A 20,498-nucleotide genomic window follows, 5' to 3' on the forward strand; every position below is an offset into this window, starting at 1 on the left:
AACTCCTTCATAGCCAAGAAAAAGAAGAAAAGCTTCCAAGTTATTTTTTTTTCTATCGAAGTAGAGTTGATTTACAATATTGTGTTAGTGCCTGGTGTACAGCAAAGTGATTCAGTTATACATATATATGTATATATCTGTGTTCTTTTCTTTCAATTCTTTTCCATTATAGTTTATTACAAGATAGTGAATATAGTTCCCTTCCAAGTTCTTTTTTGAAGAAAGCATGATCTCAATCAAATGAAAGCCACAAACCAATTTCATGTAGAGATTTCCAGTTCAGAAACCCTAAATGAAATACCAACAAACCTGAATCCAGCAGCACGTTAAAAGAATAACACACCACAAGCAACGTACACGGGAATGCAAGGATGGTTCAAACTTAGGAAAGGGGTTCATATAGTTTATCACAGAAATAGGCCTAAGGAGAAAGTAAGTCCCACGACCCTTCCTGGGTCTGTAGCGGGGTCATGGGTCACGTGTGATAAGTCCACTCCAACATGTCATCTCCCTGTGCCTTTGGGTTCCTTCCTCTGGCACACAAGGGAGGTTCTGGCATCTCAGCTTCATTAGCTACAGACCACCATTAAGTCCAGATAGAGTCACTACCCACAGCTGCCATGAGCCAACACACAAATCCATAATTTTTGGCAGGTGCGCCCATATGAATGGAGCCAACCCAGCCCAGTGCTGGGCTCCCTCCACTGTGGTCTGACACCCCTAGACCCAATCCCCACACATAATCCTCAGGTTTCTCAGTGTCAATGAATTACATCTTGAAATTCTCTGGGTGGATATGCTATTTCCTTGTGGGAAAGATGTCTTACTTTCCCCCACCCTGAGTGTGCTGAGATTGGACCCTACTTATGGGTCTGGGGTCAACAGGGGCTGGGGGGTTGAGTAGAATGAGGATCCTCTTTCTAGGCACCTGATCCACGTGAGGTTCTCGCAGGGTTTATAGTGAAGAAGGGCTCGGGCTTCCCTGGTGGTGCAGTGCTTGAGAAGCTGCCTGCCAATGCAGGGGACACGGGTTCGAGCCCTGGTCTGGGAAGATCCCACATGCCGCGGAGCAACTAGGCCCGTGAGCCACAACTACTGAGCCTGCACGTCTGGAGCCTGTGCTCCGCAACAAGAGAGGCCGCGACAGTAAGAGGCCCGCGCACCGCGATGAAGAGTGGCCCCCGCTTGCCACAACTAGAGAAAGCCCTCGCGCAGAAACGAAGACCCAACACGGCAGAAATAAATAATAAATAAATAAATAAAGTGAAGAAAGGCTCATCTCCTCAGACACTGGAGGGGTTCAGAGGGCCCTGGGGGTTCAAGGTTCTCGGCTTTATCTGAGCCCAACCAGACATCCCATTCCTCGTTTCAGGGTCCCATTCCTTCCCGATCAGTGCCCGAACTTTCTCGTAAGAAACTTGGTGAGGCTGTGAAGGCACCAACACTGCTGGGATTGTGCTACTCACAGGATCAAATGTTGTGTTTGACTTTTAGCCACATCAGCCCTGTGCTGGTGAGAAATGAGGGACTCTCAGGGCTGTGGCTGGAGCCGAGTGCAGACCTGAGCTCGCGAAGGTCCGGGGCACCAGGGACCTCGCAGCTGCTGTCATTCCGTCAACAGTGGGGGCAGCCCTCCGCTCCCGAGGCCCAGATTCAGCATCACAGCCGAGCTCGGTGGCAGCTCGGTCACTCCCAAAGCCACCACGTGCCACAAGTCACATCTCCCATGGCCTCAGGCCCAAGGGCACAACCAGGCCAGTCCCCAAACCCCATCTCTGGAGGCACCACCTGGGGCCGCTCCTAGCGCCAATTTATGTGTCATCAGGGTTCGCTCAGGAGACAGAAACCACACCCAGTGATTCAAATAGTGAGAATTTAATATAAAGAACAGTTAGTTACGGGGGTAAAATAACTCTAGGGTCACGGAAGTAGCAGCCGAGCTCCAAGACAGGCAACCCGGCCCTCGGCACGGGCCCCTCCCGCCCCCAGCTGGTTTCCAACCACATTGTTGGGCCAGGCACTGCACATCTGTCTTCTCTGACTCCGTGGCAAACCTTGTAGGGGAGGGGACCGATGTTCCAGCTATTGGGGCTGGGTTGGGCACTCAGTGATGGAGCCCTGGGGCACAGTCAGACCACCCTGGCCCCTTCCCTTCTGCCCAGGAGGCCCAAGGCCTGGCTTCAGGACGCAGCGGGCAGGGAGGGGGTGCGGGGGCTCCCAGAGGCCCGGCTCTCATCCCAGCTCTCCAACTGCCTCAAAACTATTTAACCTCTTCCAGCCTGGAGGTCTTCTCCAAGCGGGGCACCTCGTGCCTGCCTGCAGCGTACACGGGCAGGGCCAGGAGAGGTCCAGTTCCCGTCGTGCTGAGGCTGAGAAACACGCCTGCTAAGGGATGCTGGGCTTCCTGCAGAGGACAGGACCTACCCCAGACCACCCAGCCCGAGAGCATGGGGCAGGGAAGGACTGGACCCAGCAGTAAAGGGCAGGCGCCTACAGGGTCTGAGGGTAGCCCCAGGAACAGAGGCTACTCCCTGCCTTCCATGGTCCCAGGACTGATGAAGGAAGGGATGCCCACCCCCTACCCTCATGGGGGGCTACCTTCTTGGACCCCAGAGCTGAGGCTGGGCCTCGGACCTCCACATCCCGCATCTACTGCCTGAGAGACAGGGAGGGGTGGGCAGGGAGCCCGCACTGGCCCCTGAGCTCACCTAGGAGAAAGGACTAAAATCCACCTGGTGGAGGTGTCCTGAGCAGCTGGGTCGCTGTCTGTCTAGGGATCTGGCTGGGGCTGGGAGTCTGTAGCTCCTTGGCCTGTGGACTCCCCTGCCACGCTTCCCAGCTTCTCTTGGAAGGGAGCCAGCACTGCTAGGCTTGGTTCCCCCCAGAACCTGCTGGCCTCAGCGCAGTGCCTGCTAGGAGGCCGACCCAGGACCCCAGGCTCCTTGCTCCCTCAAAGTTTCTATCTTTCACTGATGGAGCTACAGACAGGGAGGACCCAGAACATGGCAGTGTGGGTGGGAAAGCGCAGCTGAGCTCCGGGGACCTGCCAGCCTCTGCATCCAAGCAGCCTCTGGCAGGGATGGGGACCGCTCTGGCTGCACTGCATCAAGCGTGGGTCCCCAGGGCCGCCACACTCTGGGAAGGAGTCTCTAGCTGGCAGGCTGGACCCTGACCCATCTCTGGCTCCCAGGAAGGGCAGTTGCAGCTTCTCAGTCCCCTGACCTTGACCTCATCCTCATTCAGGCCAGCAGCCCAGACAGCTTCCAGGCCAGGCTGCCAGCCCCTCGCTCTGGCTGGGTTTGTTCGGGGGAGTGGAGGGCTGCCAGGGCAGCCAGCGGACTGAGGAGAGCCTTGCCTGGGGGTCAGGGTTGGGTTCTGGATCTGAGCCCCTGAAGCACTGCCCTCCTCCCAGGGAGGGGGCCAACGTAAGAGGCCACCTGAACGTGGACTGGAATATTCCGAGACCCAGTGCGGGCCTTCTGGTGAGGGGGTGGCATAAGCGGCTGTTTACCCCCAGACCCCTGGCTCTGTGGCCTGGCCCCTGGCCTTGGACACCCTTACAGAGTCCCAGGGGCCTGGGAGGATCCCTCCGTCCTCTGAAACGGAGGCAGAACCATGCTGATGACCGAGTTGGGCCCAAAGAAGGGAAATCTGGCTCCTGACTGGGGCCTAGTCCACGCAGAGCCCCCCAACCCGGCCCCCACCCCTGGGCCAGGGGCGCCCGCCTAACGCTCTGAAGCACTGGGGTGCCTCTGCGAAGCCCGGAGGGCCCCTCCTGTCCCCCAGCCAGGGCCGCCTGCCTCCTAGGGGTTAGGGTCTGAGCCTCGAGACCCCCCCAGGGGTGGAGAGGCAGCCGAGCCCCACACCAGCTGAATGTGGGTGTCTCTGGGTGGGGACCGCCCCCATCATGATGAGCAGGGACGTCTCCTCCCCTGACACCCCAGCAAGACCCCCAGAACCCACCAGCCTCACTGGGGATGGAAGGGAAAGGACCCCACGGCCAGGGTGCTTCTCTGGTTGCGACCTCTCTCGGGCAAGGTGGGCAGGGTGAGGAGAGGGGTCTGGCCTTCCTTCCCAGGAGCCTTGCGGCCCCTTCGGACTCCGAAGGGAGGGAGGGAGGAGGGGCAGGAGGTGGGGCCCTCAGCCTCCGAGGGACACCGCTCAGCAGGGAGCCTCGTGTCCCCTCCCCCCACACCAAACCGGGATGGAACCTGCCAGCTGTGAGCAGGGGGCGGTCCAGGCCTCCAGAGAACCCATGCCCGCATCACTGGCCTGGCCTCTCACAGCCCCACCCCTGGGAGCCCTCCCGACCCAGCCTTCCGAGACCTGCCTGTGGGTAGCAACCTTTCTGAGTGACCCGCAGGTGAGCCGGGCCAGCTTTCCTGGGCAGTGCGGCCGGGGGAACACTCTCCAAGCACCGGCCCATTTCCCAGGCCGTGGGGCAGGCAGACCAGCACCCCGGAAGTTAGCAGGGCAGAGTGAAGTGGATTAACTGAGTGATGAGGGGACTCTAGTTCTGATCAGAGAAAGAAGATACTGGGGACCCCAGAGCCACACGTGCCAGGCGAGGCTCAGGCCCAGCCATTCATTCATTCGACAGTCGTCGATGGACGCCTCCAAGGTCGTGGGCACCCGTCTAGGTCCTGGGGACCAGGCAGAAGGAGCCCCCTGCCCCCGGCACCGATGTTCCCGGTGGGGGGTGGGCAACAGAACTAGAAATAAGGGCCGTAGAGGCTGAACCGTCGGTGAGGTGGTGAAGCAGGTCAGGTCTGGGAGCAGGTGGGGGCCGGACCCGGAGAAGGCCTAGCTGAGGTGACCTTGAGCATGGACTTCCAGGGGGCGAGGGGCTCAGGTGGGGATCCGGGATGGGAAGTGCAGAGAGAGGTGATGGGGGCCGAGGGGGCTCCTGAGATCAGAGCGGGCCTGGCTTCTCCTCTCTGGTTGGGTCACGTGACAGGTGATGCCAGAGGTTGAGAAACCCAACCCCCCCACCCCTCAGTGAGTCGGGACAGGTGTTGGCAGGTGAGAACAGCTAACCCAGCCCTGGGCGATCTCCGGGCTGCGCTTACCTGCCCGCGGGCGGGTGGGACAGGGTCTGTCCTCTGTCCTGGGGCGGGGCTGGGCTCCGAGTGTGAGCTTGTGTGAGGACTGGAGCTCGGCAGGGCAGCCAGCTCTCTCCCAGGGCCCGGGCACATTTCTGGGTCAGGGCTCTGTGTGCCAGCAACAGAGGCATGCACATGAGCACACACACATACACCCAGGAGCATGTGCACACCTGTACGGGCACACATGCTCACTCACACGCACCAGGGAGCACGTGCAGCCCTTGGTCCGCTGTCCCCACCTGACCGGAGCAGCACACCCTCTCCTGCACACAGCAGCAGCCCTGGGTGTTTTCCACCACTGCTCACCGCCCGGCTGTCACCGCCTGGCTGGCTGGAGAAGGCGTCCCTTCTGTAGTGACAGTGTGGGGAGACGGCAGGAACTGCGCGCCAGCCAGGTGACTCCTGGAGCTGCCCTGCCGGGGCCCGTCGTGGCCTCCGTGGTCACCGCTGCGTAGATTCCAGTCATTCTCGCCTCCCCCTTGCCCCTTGGGCCCCAGGCAGGAACAGTGGGCAGGGAGCCCAGTGGGCCAAGCCACCTCCCAGAGCATGTCCCTGATGCACCCAGGCCCACAGCTCCCTGATGCACCCAGGCCCACAGCTTCTCAGCACAAGAACCCCAGGCAGGCTCCACTGCAGAAGCCCCTTGACAAGCCTGGGAGCTGGGCCTCTGGGTCCCGCGTGCCCAGCACAAGCTGTGAGCAGAGCGGCCCCGGACCAGCCCCAGCCAGAGAACAAGCTTGGAGGGGACTCCCTCCAGAAGGGACGGCCACCAGGGCCAGCAGGCCAGTCCTGCCCCACCCCCGGCACTCAGACTCTGGCCCGGGGAGAGAGAGAGGAAAGCCCTCAGGCACAGGCCGGCTGTGGCCTTGGGATGGAGAGAGGGACTGAGCACCCGCCAGCCTCAGGCAGGGCCTCAGGAGCTCCACACCCCGTCCTCCGGGCCCTGGCGCCCCAGGCTGGGTGGACGCCGGCCCTGGCCTTGGTCTTGGGCTTCTCAGCTGTGCGCTTTCCCCGTCTAGAGACTTGCAGTGAGAAAGCCCGAGAGCCCGGTGGGGACGGTGGAGGTCGCCGGCCGCGCAGGGCAGGAGCACCGAGGCTTCCTGGAGGGAGGGCGGCGGCTGCTGCGGCTGCTTCTGGTGACCGGCGCCCAGGTCGCCTTGGGCCTCCTCTATGCCGACAGAAGAGGTGAGTGAGGGCACACCCTCCCCTCGGGCCCGACACCGACACCCTGCTCACCGCCTCTTCCCCACGTGGCCTCGGCAATGTCTATGTGCCCGCTCACCTGGATAAGCCAGCCATCGAGCGGGCAGGTGGGGTCTGCTCGGGGCCCCGGGGGCTGCCGGGCTGTGCTGCAGCCTGGAGAGAAGGGGCACTGACCTGCGGGGGCCGGGGCCCTTCCAGAAGGCTCTACCCAGGCGCCGGCTGGCACAAGGCTGGTTCTGCCGGCTCTGGGCTGGCGGGCCCCTGCGGGACTCCCGAGATGCTGCAGAGCGGTTCCCCCCACCCACGCCGCGTCTGCGCGACCCCCTCCCCTCCCCTGCCGCACAGGGCGCTGCAGTTCCCGGCCGGCCCAGCAGCAGGAGCCCGCGCTCCAGCGCTGGGGACCCGCGGCACAGCATCCCTCCAGCCAGCGGGGCTCGCCTGCCGCCCCTGCAGAGAACCTGCTGGGAACCCCCTCGCGGCCTCCTGAAGGCCTGGGTCCCCGGGGCCTCGTGGCTTCCCAGGCTCTGCTTTTTGCACAATGGTGGGTGGGGGCCAGGCCGGGGTCCTAGGGAGATGGGGATGCCAGGGCCACCCTGCAGGAGCACCCCCACTCATAGTCCCTCCCCCGTCTCCCCAAGGCCAACGTGGAGGAGCCTGGACTGTTCCCGCCTTGGGTCTGGAGGCACTGCGGGGGCGGGGGGAGGTGCTCGCCTGCCTGCACCTGGGCACCAGGTGGCCCGGGTCAAATCCCAGAGGCAACTTACTCCCGGCAGGCACAGCCTCGGGCGCAGCTGGGCGGTGCAGTTGGTTCCTCCTGCAGGTGGGCGGGTGGACGGGGGGCGGTGTGGCGGGCTCAGGACTCAGGAGGATCTGCAGGAGAAGCCCTCTCCACGGCCCCAATAGTAGGGCAGCACAGGCTTTGCTACTAGAATATTCCCTCACTGGCCAGAGCCACCTGTGCTGTGGTGGGACCATCCATCCATCACTGGTCAAGGCTGCTTCTGAGAACCAGATGCGGGTGCTGCCCACAGATGTGCTGGGCGGGCCCTGCCCAGGGCTCCTCCCACCTGACCAGGAGCCTGGCCGGACCCTGCCAGCTGCTGCCGTCTCTGGCCCCTCCGGGTCTCCTGGCAGGGTCGATGGACTCTCCATCTCCATGGGCACGGGCCGTGGGGAGGGACCACTCACTGCTCGGAGAGCCCTGGAGAGCCCAGACCCCAGGGAACCTCTGTTCAGGACTACTGGGCTGCAAACACCTGGTTGAGAGGCTTCCAGGGGACAGGGCTGACCCCCCACCCCACGCCAGTCCTCATCGAGGTGGTACCAGCCTGACAGCAGGGACCCTCCCTGCCCAGCCTGCCTCCTCCTCGTGGTCCCCTAAATACAAGTGGGGTCTCTGCCAGGGCCCCTCAGGCAGGACTCTGTGCCCCTACCACCCCGAAATGACCCAAGCCGATCTCGGCCTCAGGTCCTGATGGAGCCCGTGGAAGAGTTTAAATGCTGCATTATTATTTATTTCTAAAGACTTTCTCATCCACTATGGTTTTGTGGGGTTTTTTTAATTGATTTATGAGTTATTTAGAAATCTCTCTTTTTAAAATTTCTAGATGCTTGGAGACTTTTTCTTAGTTACCTTTTTAAATTGGTTTCTAATTTAATTGCACTGTTGTCAGCAACTGTGGTTTATGTGATATTGATTCTTTGGTATTTACTGAGGCTTGCTTTAGGGCTAATACACAGTCAGTTTTATAAATAATCCACATGTGCACGTGCAGTACACACAATCACCCTTAAGTGAAAGTGGAGATACATACAGAGGTTTAGATGCATCCATTAGGTCAATCAAATCGTCTGTATGTTTGTTTTTTTCCATTTTGTTGACCTTTCAATTCTTGAAAGATGTGTGTGCTAAAATCTTGCCCTGGAGAACTATCAATTTTCTTTGTAGTTATGCCAAGTATTAATTTGTGTGTTTTAAGGTTAAACTATGGGAATTCCCTGGCTGTCCAGTGGTTAGGACTCCATGCTCTCACTGCTGGGGACGTGGCCAAAAAAAAAAAAAAAAGCCACATTATTATGTGGATGCAAATTTAGAATCAGTGTATCTTCACTCTGTATGATTATGTAGCGCCCCTTTATATCTTAACAGTGCCTTTTGCCTTAATATGTTTTGTTTTAAATTCTGTTTTGTCTGATATGAATTAGCATTTGTTCTCTATTTTTTCCATCCTTTTTCTTTGAGACTTTGTCTCTTTAGCTTTAGGTGTGTCTTTTGGAACCGTGTACAGCTGGATTTTGTCTCCATCTTGTACCTGGAGGATTTAGTCTATGTGTATTCACACAGAAATGTACGATTTTTTTCTGTTGTGTTCTTTTGTGTTTCTGATGCCTCTTCTTTCTCTTTCCTTGCCTTCTTTTGGATTGATCTATTATTTTTCACTCTGTTTTCCTGCAACTATCTTGAAAGTTTTATATTTCTAATCCTTTTAATGGTTACCTTAGATTTTTGGTTTTAATATTTATTTCAAAAGTTATACATAAACCTTTTTCAGAAAATTGAGTGTTTTTTTAAATAAAACTTTGAGTGGGAAATACAATCCCTCACCCACAATCCTGCCTCCTGGAATTCTGCTCCTCAGAAAGAGCCATATTCATTGTCTAGTGCAGAGGTCTGCAAACTATGGCCTGTGGGCCAAATCTGGCCCACTGCCTGTTTTTGTAAATAAAGCTTTATTGGAACACAGCTGTGTCTACTCACTTATGTATTGTCCGTGGGTGTTTTCAGGCTACAAGCGCTAAGTTGAGTCGGTGAGACAGAGTCTGTATATGGCTCACAAAGGCTAAAACATACGTTGTCTGGCCTTTTACAGAAAAATATTGCCAAGCCCTGGACTGGGGTGTCTAAGCCTCCTCTTTGGACCCTTCTCTCTTTATTGTCAGCGTTAGATCACAGGGAGGCATCGTAAGGCTGTGGTTCATACCCAGGCTCCTGAATCTGACAGCCTGGTTGGGCTTGCCAGCCCCCCACATCCCAGCTGTGTGACCTTGGAAGGTTTTCTTCACACCTCTGTGCCTCAGTTTCCTTATCTGTAAAATGGAACATAACATAGAGGCTTACTGGAGGGTTCAATGATTAATACATCAATAACACTTAGAAAAATGTCTGTCATGCTGTTTATGATCAGATTTAATAATAAAATATTAGATTTGTCATTGATTCCCTATCCATATTGTTATTGACATCCCGAATGGGAGGCAGATTTAGCTCCTTAAGCCACCCAGGCTTCCACTGTCCCAGTATAGGTACATCATTGCTTTTGGATAAATCCATATGCATCATTACAATAGTTCTACTGAGTATTTTTCACAGCTGAGCTATGAAGAATAGTTGGATTACATTTCCTTTCCTTGTTATTACTTTGTTTTCTTATCATTAATAGCTATCTTGTTTAAGGAGTTTCATTTCTCTCCTGCCACTTTTCCTCTCTCTCTCTCTCTCTCTCTTCTCTCTCTCTCTCAGACTCTATATACATATCTGTGGCATGGTTTGATATTATCCCACAGTATTTGGGTGCCCTGTTCAGATTTTGTTCATTCTTTTACTCTTTGTGATACAGTTTGAAGAGTTTGACCCTAATTAGTCTTCAGTTTCACTGGTTCTTTCCTCAGCAGTATCCAGGGTGCTGGTCAGCCAGTCAAAGTAATTCTTCATCTCTAATATCATGCTTTTTCTTTCTGATATTTCCATTTCCCTCTTTTTTATAGTTTCCATCTCTTTGTTGAAATTTGTCTGTTCATGCATGTTATCCACCTTTTGCATTAGATGGAAACATATTAACATATTAACCATAGTTATTTTGCAGTCCTTCTCTGATAATGCCAGTATCTGAGCTATCTCTGAGCCTAGTTCTATTGATTACTTTATCTCATGGCAATGGATTGTTTTTTCTTGCCTCTGTGTGTGTGTGTGTGTGTGTGTCATACATTTTTACTGAATGCTAAACATCCAGAGAAAGAGCAGAGACTGAGGTAAACAGCATTTGCACCCAGAAACAAGCACAGTTATTCTGTCAGTCTGTTAGTGTGAGAGATTGAATCCATCTAGTCAGGAGTCAGCTGATTTGGGGTTTTGTTTTCACTTTTGTCACCCTCGGTGCACCACAGACTTCACCTTTCTCTCGCTGTGAGCAGTGATTACCTGTGCTTAGAGAAATGGGCCTGGGGGGCCAGAGGTTCCCCATTGTTCCTGCTCCAGCCTCAGATCTCAGCAGTCCCTGGACGTGTGCAACACAGAGGGGTTCTCTCCATGCCTCTGCCCCTCCACAGATGGTAGGTTGCCCTTGCTTTTCAGTGCTTGGCTCATGCTGGGGTGGGGGATCTCTGGTGTCCTGGCCCCGTCTCAGTCTTGGAGTGGGGCTGTCTCAGTATCCCTGCCCCGATCCGCACGTCCATCACACTTTGCCTGATGCCTGAGTCCCCTGCCCCTCTCCTCGTGGCAGCAGACCTCAGCGTGGTGTCAGTCTGGGGTCCTGGGCCCACAGGGGTCTCCTGTGCCTCTCCCATGAGCAGAGGAGTTTTAGATCTGACGCTCCTCCGGGCCAGTAGGTTTTCATCTGGTCCAGGGGAGTGAGAGGGTTTACCCTCCCCTCGGTGGTTTAAAGCTCTTGCTTCCTACAAGAGGAGGGTCCAGGCAAGCAGGAGACGCCTCCTGCTGGTACCTCAGCAGAAGCAGATAACCTCCTGCATGCCCGTGCCACTGAGGGGGACTCTCCGGTCTTCTGAGACCTGCCCCAGTTTTTCTCATTGGCACCTGGTAAGGATCCATGGAAATAACTGGTGAATGAGTGCAAAATCCCCCTGTGCTGAGGCTCCAGCTGTTCCCACTGACAAGCTAACTCACACTTGGCCTTCAAGACTTCATTAAAATGTTAGCTGATTTCTTCTTACCCACTTGTGTGGTGACTGTCTCTTACTCCTACGTCCTGTCAGAGTTCTCAGTTCTGCTTGGTGGGATGTGTCACTCTGTTTTCCTGCTCACCCTCTTACCTCAGGTCCTAGATGAGCTCCAGAAAAGCTCTGATTTCTGTAGACTATCTGGATTTTTCCTGTTATTACAAAGGGAATGATACTCTAGTTGGCTTTTGATGTCGTAAGTGGAAAGCAGAAGTAATATACCTTAAATTTTATATGCATATTTAACTTAAAGTATTCAGCTAGTCAATATCTTCATATTTCTTCCAAACAATACAAGCATTTAGAACAGTTTAACTCATCCTCCACCCTGATCACATGTTATTGTGGGTAAGTCCGTGGTTTCTATCTTATTTTTTATTTACTGAACACAGGCAACATTCTCTAATATACTCAATTTAATTCCGATTTTCCCAAGTCCTTATCAGTTTCTTTTTTTTTTTTAATTTACTTTTGGCTGCGTTGGGTCTTCATTGTTGGGTCTTCGTTGCTGCGTGTGGGCTTTCTCTAGCTGTGGTGAGCAGGGGCTTCTCTTCGTTGTGGTGCACGGACTTCTCATTGCAGTGGCTTCTCTTGTTTCAGAGCTCGGGCTCTAGGTGCACGGGCTTCAGTAGTTGTGGCACATGGGCTCAGTAGTTGTGGCTCACAGGCTCTAGAGCACAGGCTGAGTAGTTGTGGCGCATGGGCTTAGTTGCTCCACGGCATGTGGGAACTTCCCGGACAAGGTGTCGAACACATGTCCCCTGCAATGGCAGGAGGATTCTTAACCACTGCGGCACCAGGGAAGTCCCTTATCAGTTTCTTTGCTCATCATTCTTCCTACTTCTCAGGTAGCCCTTATGAAATCATTTTCCTTCTTTCTGAAGTACATGCTTTCGGAGACTCCTACACAAAGTGTGTCCATGGACCAGTGGTGTTGGCCTCCCCTGAGAACTTGTTAGAAATTCAGAAACTCAGGGCCCATCCCAGGCCTACTGGATTAGGATCTGCATTTCATCCCCAGGTAACTCATCTGCGCTAAGTTTGGGAAACGCTGATTAGGACACAGCATTTGTTGAACTTGCTTGATAATCAGAGTAACCTGGGGCAATTGTTAAAAATCCAGACCTTGGACCCTGTCTCCATCTGCTTGGGCCACCATAACAAAATACCATAAAGTCAGGATGACTTAAGCAACGGAAATCTATTTTCCCCTAGTTCTGGAGCCTAGAAGTCCGAGATCAGGCTATCAGCCAATTCAGTTCCTGGTGAGGACTCTCTTCTTGACTTACAGACAGCCACCTGCTCACTGTGTCCTCATGTGGTGGACAGAGCAAGTTCTGGTGTCTCTTCCTCTTCTTATAAGGCACCAGCCCTACTGGATCAGGGCCCCACCCTTATGACCTTATTTAACCTTCATCACCTCCTCACAGGTGGCAACACCAAATGCAGTCACATTGGGGCTTAGGACTTCAACATAGGAACGGTGGGGTGGGGGGGGGGAGATACAAAATTTAGTCCATAACAGGACTCAACCTGGGCAGAACCAAGAAATCTTATAGGGTAAGACCTCCGAATCTGTACTGTAACCAGCATGTTAGGCCTTTCTTGTGATCAGGCAGATCTGGGGAGCACAGCTTTAAAATACTCTTTCAGGGGCCTCCCTGGTGGCGCAGTGGTTGAGAATCTGCCTGCTAATGCAGGGGACACGGGTTTGAGCCCTGGTCTGGGAGGATCCCACATGCCGCGGAGCAACTAGGCCCGTGAGCCACAACTACTGAGCCGGCACATTTGGAGCCTGTGCTCCGCAACAAAAGAGGCCGCGATAGTGAGAGGCCCGCGCACCGCGATGAAGAGTGGCCCCCACTTGCCGCAACTAGAGAAAGCCCTGGCACAGAAACGAAGACTGAACACAGCAAAAATAAATAAATAAGTTAATAAACTCCTACCCCCCAACATCTTCTTTAAAAAAAAAAAATACTCTTTCAACTGTAAACCTTCATTTTTGTTTACTTGAAAATGACTTTATTTAGTAGTTATCCTTCAGTGATAGTTTAACTGGTTACACAAATCTGGGCTTAGTTACGTTCTCAATATCTTGAAGATTTACTTTCACTGTCTCTGACTTCCATTGCTGCTGTTCAGAAATCTGGTTCAATCTAATTGGCCTTCTTGTCAGATGAACTTTTTCCCCTCTGAGCTGTTTTCTCCCTGGTACTGTGCATTTTTACCATGAGGTGTCTAACTATGAAGCTCTTTTTATTTATTCTGCTTTGCATCTGTTGTGATTCTTGGATCCGAGCATTAATGACATTTATTAATTTTGGAAACTTGTAGCCACTGTCTTTTTAATATTGTGTGTCCCACATTATCTTTATTTTCTCCTAAAATTCTGATTACATATGCACTCAATTTTTCTCACTCTATCTTCCATATCTTTTAGAGAAAAGTTTCCATCTCTTTGATTTTGCCCACATTCTGGGTAAATTCTTTAGAACTACATTCAAATTCGCTAAATCTCTCTTCAGCTCTGTTGTATCTGCCACTTAACCCATCCATTTTGGATTTTTTCTAAAAAAAAAAATTATTTTCAACAATTTCATGTTTTTTATTTCTAGAGTTTCCAAGTGATTCTTTTACAAATTGATTTTTTCAATGTTTTCTTTGCCCTTGTTTTTAATTTTTATTTCTTTCAATGATTCAAACATACTTGGGTTATTTCTGCATCAGCTAGCCACTGCTGCCTAACAAATCACCCCAATACTTAGGGGTTTAAAACAACACTTGTTTATCATGACACACATCCATCAGTAGGCTGCAGGGCTCAGCTAATGTAGGTCATCCTCAGCTGGGGCAGCTGTTCCATGAATTTCGTCCTCCTACAAGGACCAGCAAGCATGTCCCTCTCCATACAGAAGCTCACGGGGACAAGTGGAAACACACTTAGGGCCTAGGCTCTGAGCTGGAGTACACTATTTCCACCTCGTTCTATTACCAAAGCCACAGGGGCAAACCCACAGTGAAGAGAGAGAGGAGATATTCTCTGCCCCTTCAGGGAAAGCAACTACAATGGCATGTGCAAAGGCACAGATGCAGAGAGACATTGAGGTTTGGGGCCTGTGATGCCAGCTTCCACATGCTATGGGTCAGATAATCCTAAAATATGAATCCTTGGGGTTCTAGTCCTGCTGTTTGCTGTTTCTCACTCATGGAATCTGGCCTTCTCATAAACCTCAGTCCATGTTCAAATTGGCTTTATCTGCGAGAATCCTTTGTTACTTGGGCTAAGTTTACCTCCAGACAATATGTGTGTTTGTTTCCATCAGGCACCCGGGAATGCTACCAGCCTATATTTAATTTCTCACCTTGTGGTTTCCTTGACCACAGGGTCATGTAAGCTCACACCGCACAGCTGCATGACAACCAGCCTGTGATGATACATTCTCCAGGGAGGACGGTTATTTTCCACCCAATAAAGTTCTTTGTAGCCCTCTTTTGTTAGGGAGGGAGAGACAGAGACAGAGACAGGAAGAGGAGACAGACAGAAAGAGGAAACAAATTGTCCACATCAAGGCCAACCTTTAGGAGAACAGACCTTTCAAAGAAAATGTCAGGTTTGTTTTTTAATGTAGAGAGTCTATGTGAAAATAGTTGGCATATTACAGAAGTTATACAAGCAAATATAAAAAAGAACAAGAGTAGACACATGTCAACTGGGTACAAGGAAGTCTACTCCCTTCTGGACTCATGAAGGGGGGAAATATCCCTGTTTGGGGTCTGTTTGCTGTGTCTCCTGTTGATCCTATTTTAGCATTAGAGGAAGATTTCATTTCTATTCAGCTTTTGTGTCAAAGGCCTTGCTGTTTGCCTCTTCTCTTGCTCAGAAGAACAGATTTTGAATGAGAATATGGGTGCTGGAAGTCCAACCTCCACCAGTCGCTAGTGACCGGCCATGGGTGCATCACCCCACAGGCCTGTCAGTTTTCTCATCAGAAAAATGGAGGTGGTGACCCTCACAAATGAGGTGGTGTAAGTTAAAGGCAAAGTGCACAAACATGGTGATCTCGTCTCATTCAGTTTTGGAAATGTTTTCTCAAGAGCCCACTGCATCCTCAGGAAACTCTTGAGCTGTAGCATCAGATGAACTTACCCCAGGAATTTCCCCCAACCAGAAGGTTATGGCAGACTGTGCTGGGAATGCAGTGGAGGAAATGGGAGGGGGACATAAGCATGGAGAAGGCATGAACTTACCTCCCCAGTGTTGGGTGTTTGTTCTGGTTTTGTCTGACTAGACTGGAAGCAGATCAATCAGATGCGCTGTTTGGGTTCCCACAATGCTTCATTCACCCCGTTTACCCTGTGCTCCCCTTTCTGGTCCTGCTCATTATTCCTTCCCACCAACCTGGACTCCCAACTGGTTACCTGCTCTTTCTATGGGAAGACTTTCTTTAGTTATGTGTTGTAGTGAGTGCTGTGTAATGGAGAAAAATTCTCTCAGCTTTTGCCTGAAATGTCTTTATTTCACTTTCACTTTTTAACTATATTTTTGCTGGATATAGAATTCTAAGTTGGTAGTTAGTTTGTTTTCTTCAAGCATCCATTCAAGAGTTTGTTCCATCGTCTTCTGATCACCATTGTTTGTGATGAGAAGCCAGCCGTCACTCTTCTTGTAGCTCCCATGAATTAATGTCTTTTTTCTCCTCTGACTGTTTTTATGAATATCTCATTCTCTGTAGTTCTCAGCAGTTTGACTTGATGCTGCTACGAGCATGGTTTTCTTTGTATTCATCCTGCTTGGGATATACTGCCCTTCTTGGATCTATAGGCTTATGTCTTTCATCAATTTTGAAAAATTATTAGCCATTATCTCTTCAGAGATTGCTGACTCATACCATTCTCCTGTGGGGCTCTAGCTACATAGATGTTAAGCTATTTAATATGGTTCGACAGATCTCAGATCCCCTGCTCATGTTGTTTCAAAGTAATTTTTCTAAATTTCTTTTTCTTTTTCTTTTTTTTTTTTTTTTTGGCCATGCCACATGGCATGTGGGATCTTAGTTCCCTGACCAGGGATTAAACCCATGCCCCTTGCATTGGAAGAAGCATGGAGTCTTAACCACTGGACCACCAGGGAAGTCCAACTTTTCTAAATTTTAAAACAGCTTTAGGACTTCCCTGGTGGTGCAATGGTTAAGAATCCACCTGCCAGTGCAGGGGACATGGGTTCGAGCCCTGCTCCGGGAAGATCCCACATGCCATGGAGCAGCTAAGCCCATGCACCACAACTACTGAGCCTGTGCTCTAGAGCCCTCGCGCTACAACTACTTAAGCCCACAACAAGGGCAGCAGCCACTGCAATGAGAAGCCCATGCACCACAACGAAGAGTAGCCCCCACTCATCGCAACTAGAGAAAGCCTGCATGCAGCAACGAAGACCCAACGCAGCCACAATTAAATAAATAAATAAAAACAGCTTTAGATTTACAGAATTATTGCAAAGAGAGTACACAATTCCCATATACTTCATACCACATCTTATATCACATAAGTGTGATACATCTGTCACAAGTAATGAACCAATGTTTATATATTACTATTAACCCAGTCCATGCTTTATTCATATTTCCTCAGTTTTCCCCTCATGTCCTTTTCTGTCCCAGAACCCCACATGATTTAGTTGGCAAATCTCCTTGGACTCTTGGCTGTGATGGTTTCTCAGCCTTCCCTTGATTTTTATGATCTTGACAGTTTTTAGGAGGACTGGCCAGGTATTTTGTAGGATGTCTCTCATTTGTCTGATGTTCAGACTGGGGTGATGTTTTGGGGAGGAAGCCTACAGACCAAGGGGACATAATTTCAGTGACTTACCACGTTGATGTCAACCTTGATCACATGGCTTGAGGTAGTGTTTGTCAGCTTTTTGCACTGTATAGGTACCTTTGTCCCCTCTCTTTCCACACTGTCCTCTTTGGAAGGAAGGCAGCACATGCAGACCACACTTAAGGGGTGGGGAGTTATACTACACATCCTTAAAGGTGGAGTATCTATGTAATCTATTTGGAATTCTTCTGTTTGGAAGACTTGTCTATTACACCACCACCCCCCATTTTTTATTTATTCAACAATTTAAAACCACAATTTGTCAGTATGGACTCATGGATATTTATTTTATACTTTGAGTTATAATCCAATACTACTTCATTTTGTTGCTCAAATAGATCCAACTTTGGCCATTGGGAGCTCTGTCAGTTGGCTTCTGTGCCCCTTCAACATACCCAATCATTGTGTGTTTGGCGTTTGGCGGGGAAGGTAACACTTTCTTACTTTGTGACACTAAAAGATGTTCCAGGTTCACCTTGTATACTTCTTGCCCCAATTACAGAATCAATCATTTCTCCAAGGATCACTGGTTCTTTTTTTTTTGGACAATGGTGTTAGAAACCAAGATCTGGGTGCCTATTTGCTCATTGCTTTTGGGTTGTTTTTACTTCTGGTCACTCTCAGCTGATGATCTATAAATATTTGTGTATGTATCCATCTGTGTCTATAAGCTAACTGTGAGTTTATACTGATGTCTCCACCTCTAATCCATGACCACATGGATCATTCTACCTCCTCCCTTGCTTATCAGTAACTACCCTAGTAGCAGTAACATGCCTGGCCTTCTACTAGCCATTTGCCTACTTATTCAATTCCAACATACATGTATGGTGGTTTCAGAATTGTTAACCTGTATTCCCCTGGGGAACAACTTTATCAACTAGAGCACAGCACTACATACAGCTCCTTTGCCTTCAGTTTTACAGTTTTTCTACTCATTTTCAAATTGACTTAGCTCAGCACCTTGTGCCTCTACTGCTTTTTAGTGAGGTTACTGCACACACTGTGAAATATTTAGATTCTCATGCTGCATTTCACCCTGGGATTCCCTGACCTCCTAAATGTTCTTGTAAAATTTGCATACATTAAGGTTTACTGTTTGTGTTATAAAGTTCTGTGGGTTTTGGCAAGTGCCTAATGTATTGTATTCACCATTGAGTATTAGAATAATTTCACTACTCTAACTATTCCTGTGCTTCACCTCTTCACACCCACCAGCACCACCCCTGCATCACATCCCCCACCAAACTCCTGGCAATCATTGTTTACTCTCTCTGAATTTTTGTTTTCCCAGACTGTCATATAATTGGAATCAGCGTGCGTAGTTTTTCAACCTGGCTTCTTTCACTTAGCAATATACACTTAAGATTCATCCATGTCGGCCTCCCATGGGACCTGGCCTGAGGAGCAGTGGTGGAGCTTCGAGACTAGGGTGGTGCAAAAGATAGACAAAACAACTAGTGGAATAGGAAGCATCTTAAAATTAGATGCAAGCCACAGGACTCAGGCTGGTGCAATGTCAAGCGGGCCTCTGCTGTCACAGGCTTGCCCCGCCTCCGTGCCCCTCCCTCCCCCTGGCCTGAGTGAGCCAGAGCCCCCGAATCAGCTGCTCCTTTAACCCCGTCCTGTCTGAGTGAAGAACAGGTGCCCTCAGGCGACCTACACGCAGAGGCAGGTCCAAATCCAAAGCTGAACCCCAGGAGCTGTGCGAACAAAGAAGAGAAAGGGAAATTTTCCCAGCAGCCTCAGGAGAAGCGAGTTAAATCTCCACAGTCAACTTGATGTACCCTGCATCTGTGGAATACCTGAATAGACAATGAATCATCCCAAATTGAGGAGGTGGATTTTGGGAGCAACGATAAATTATTTTTTTTCACTTTTTCTCTTTTTTGAGTGTGTATGTGTATGCTACTCTGTGTGATTTTGTCTGTATAGCTTTGATTTTACCATTTGTCCTAGGGTTCTGTCTGTCCATTTTTTTTATTACTTAAAAAAATTTTTTTCATAATAATTATTTTTTTATTTTAATAACTTTATTTTATTTTACTTTATTTTATTTTATCTTCTTCTTTCTTTCTTTCTTTCTTTCTTTTCTCCCTTTTATTCTGAGTCATGTGGAGGACAGGCTCTTGCTGCTCCAGCCAGGTGTCAGGGCTGTGCCACTGAGGTGGGAGAGCCAAGTTCAGGACACTGCTCCACAAGAGGCCCCCCAGCTCCACGTAATATCAAACGGTGAAAATCTCCCAGAGATCTCCATCTCAACACCAAGACCCAGCTCCACTCAAAGACCAGCAAGCTACAGTGCAGGACACCCTATGCCAAACAACTAGCAAGACAGGAACACAACCTCATCCATTAGCACAGAGGCTGCCTGAAATCATAATAAGGCCACAGACACCCCAAAACACACCACCAGACGTGGACTTACCACCAGAAAGACAACATCCAGCCTCATCCACCAGAACACAGGCACTAGTACCCTCCACCAGGAAGCCTACACAACACACTGAACAAACCTTAGCAATGGGGACAGACACCAAAAACAACAGAAACTACGAACCTGCAGCCTATGAAAAGGAGACCCAAAACACAGTACGTTAAGCAAAATGAGAAGACAGAGAAACACAAAGTGGATGAAGGAGCAAGGCAAAAACCCACCAGACCAAACAAATGAAGAGGAAGTAGGCAGTCTACCTGAAAAAGAATTCAAAATAATGATAGTAAAGATGATCCAAAATCTTGGAAATAGAACAGAGAAAATACAAGAAACATTTAGCAAGGACCTAGAAGAACTAAAGAGCAAACAAACAGAGATGAACAACACAATAAATGAAATTTAAAATTCTCTAGAAGAGATCAATAGCAGAATAACTGAGGCAGAAGAATGGATAAGTGACCTGGAAGATAAAATAGTGGAAATAACTACTTCAGAGCAGAATAAAGAAAAAAGAATGAAAAGAATTGAGGACAGCCTCAGAGACCTCTGGGACAATATTAAATGCACCAACATTGGAATTATAGGTGTCCCAGAAGAAGAAGAGAAAAAGAAAGGGACTGAGAAAATATTTGAAGAGATTATAGTTGAAAACTTCCCTAATATGGGAAAGGAAATAGTTAATCAAGTCCAGGAAGCACAGAGCGTCCCATACAGGATAAATCCAAGGGGAAACATGCCAAGACACATACTAATCAAACTATCAAAAATTAAATACAAAGAAAAAATATTAAAAGCAGCAAGGGAAAAACAACAAGTAACACATAAGGGAATCCCCATAAGGTTCACAGCTGATCTTTCAGCAGAAACTCTGCAAGCCAGAAGGGAATGGCAGGACATATTTAAAGTGATGAAAGAGAAAAACC

At 50.0% G+C, this 20,498-nt stretch overlaps 1 protein-coding gene across 1 annotated transcript in view; it reads left to right on the forward strand.

Annotated features, from left to right (window-relative positions):
• Positions 1-5,651: 5,651 nt before the first annotated feature.
• The window catches only part of MMEL1 (membrane metalloendopeptidase like 1), a gene marked incomplete at both ends in the record, with an annotated part of 42,976 nt that continues 28,129 nt past the window's right edge, over positions 5,652-20,498 (forward strand). The window contains 2 exon segments of the mRNA XM_081215971.1: positions 5,652-5,783; positions 6,125-6,290. Of these exon segments, the coding sequence (XP_081072097.1) occupies positions 5,652-5,783; positions 6,125-6,290 (298 nt within the window).

This window comes from Mesoplodon bidens (assembly GCF_964165515.1).
Source record: "Mesoplodon bidens genome assembly, chromosome: 2".
Taxonomy (NCBI): Eukaryota; Metazoa; Chordata; class Mammalia; order Artiodactyla; family Ziphiidae; genus Mesoplodon; species Mesoplodon bidens.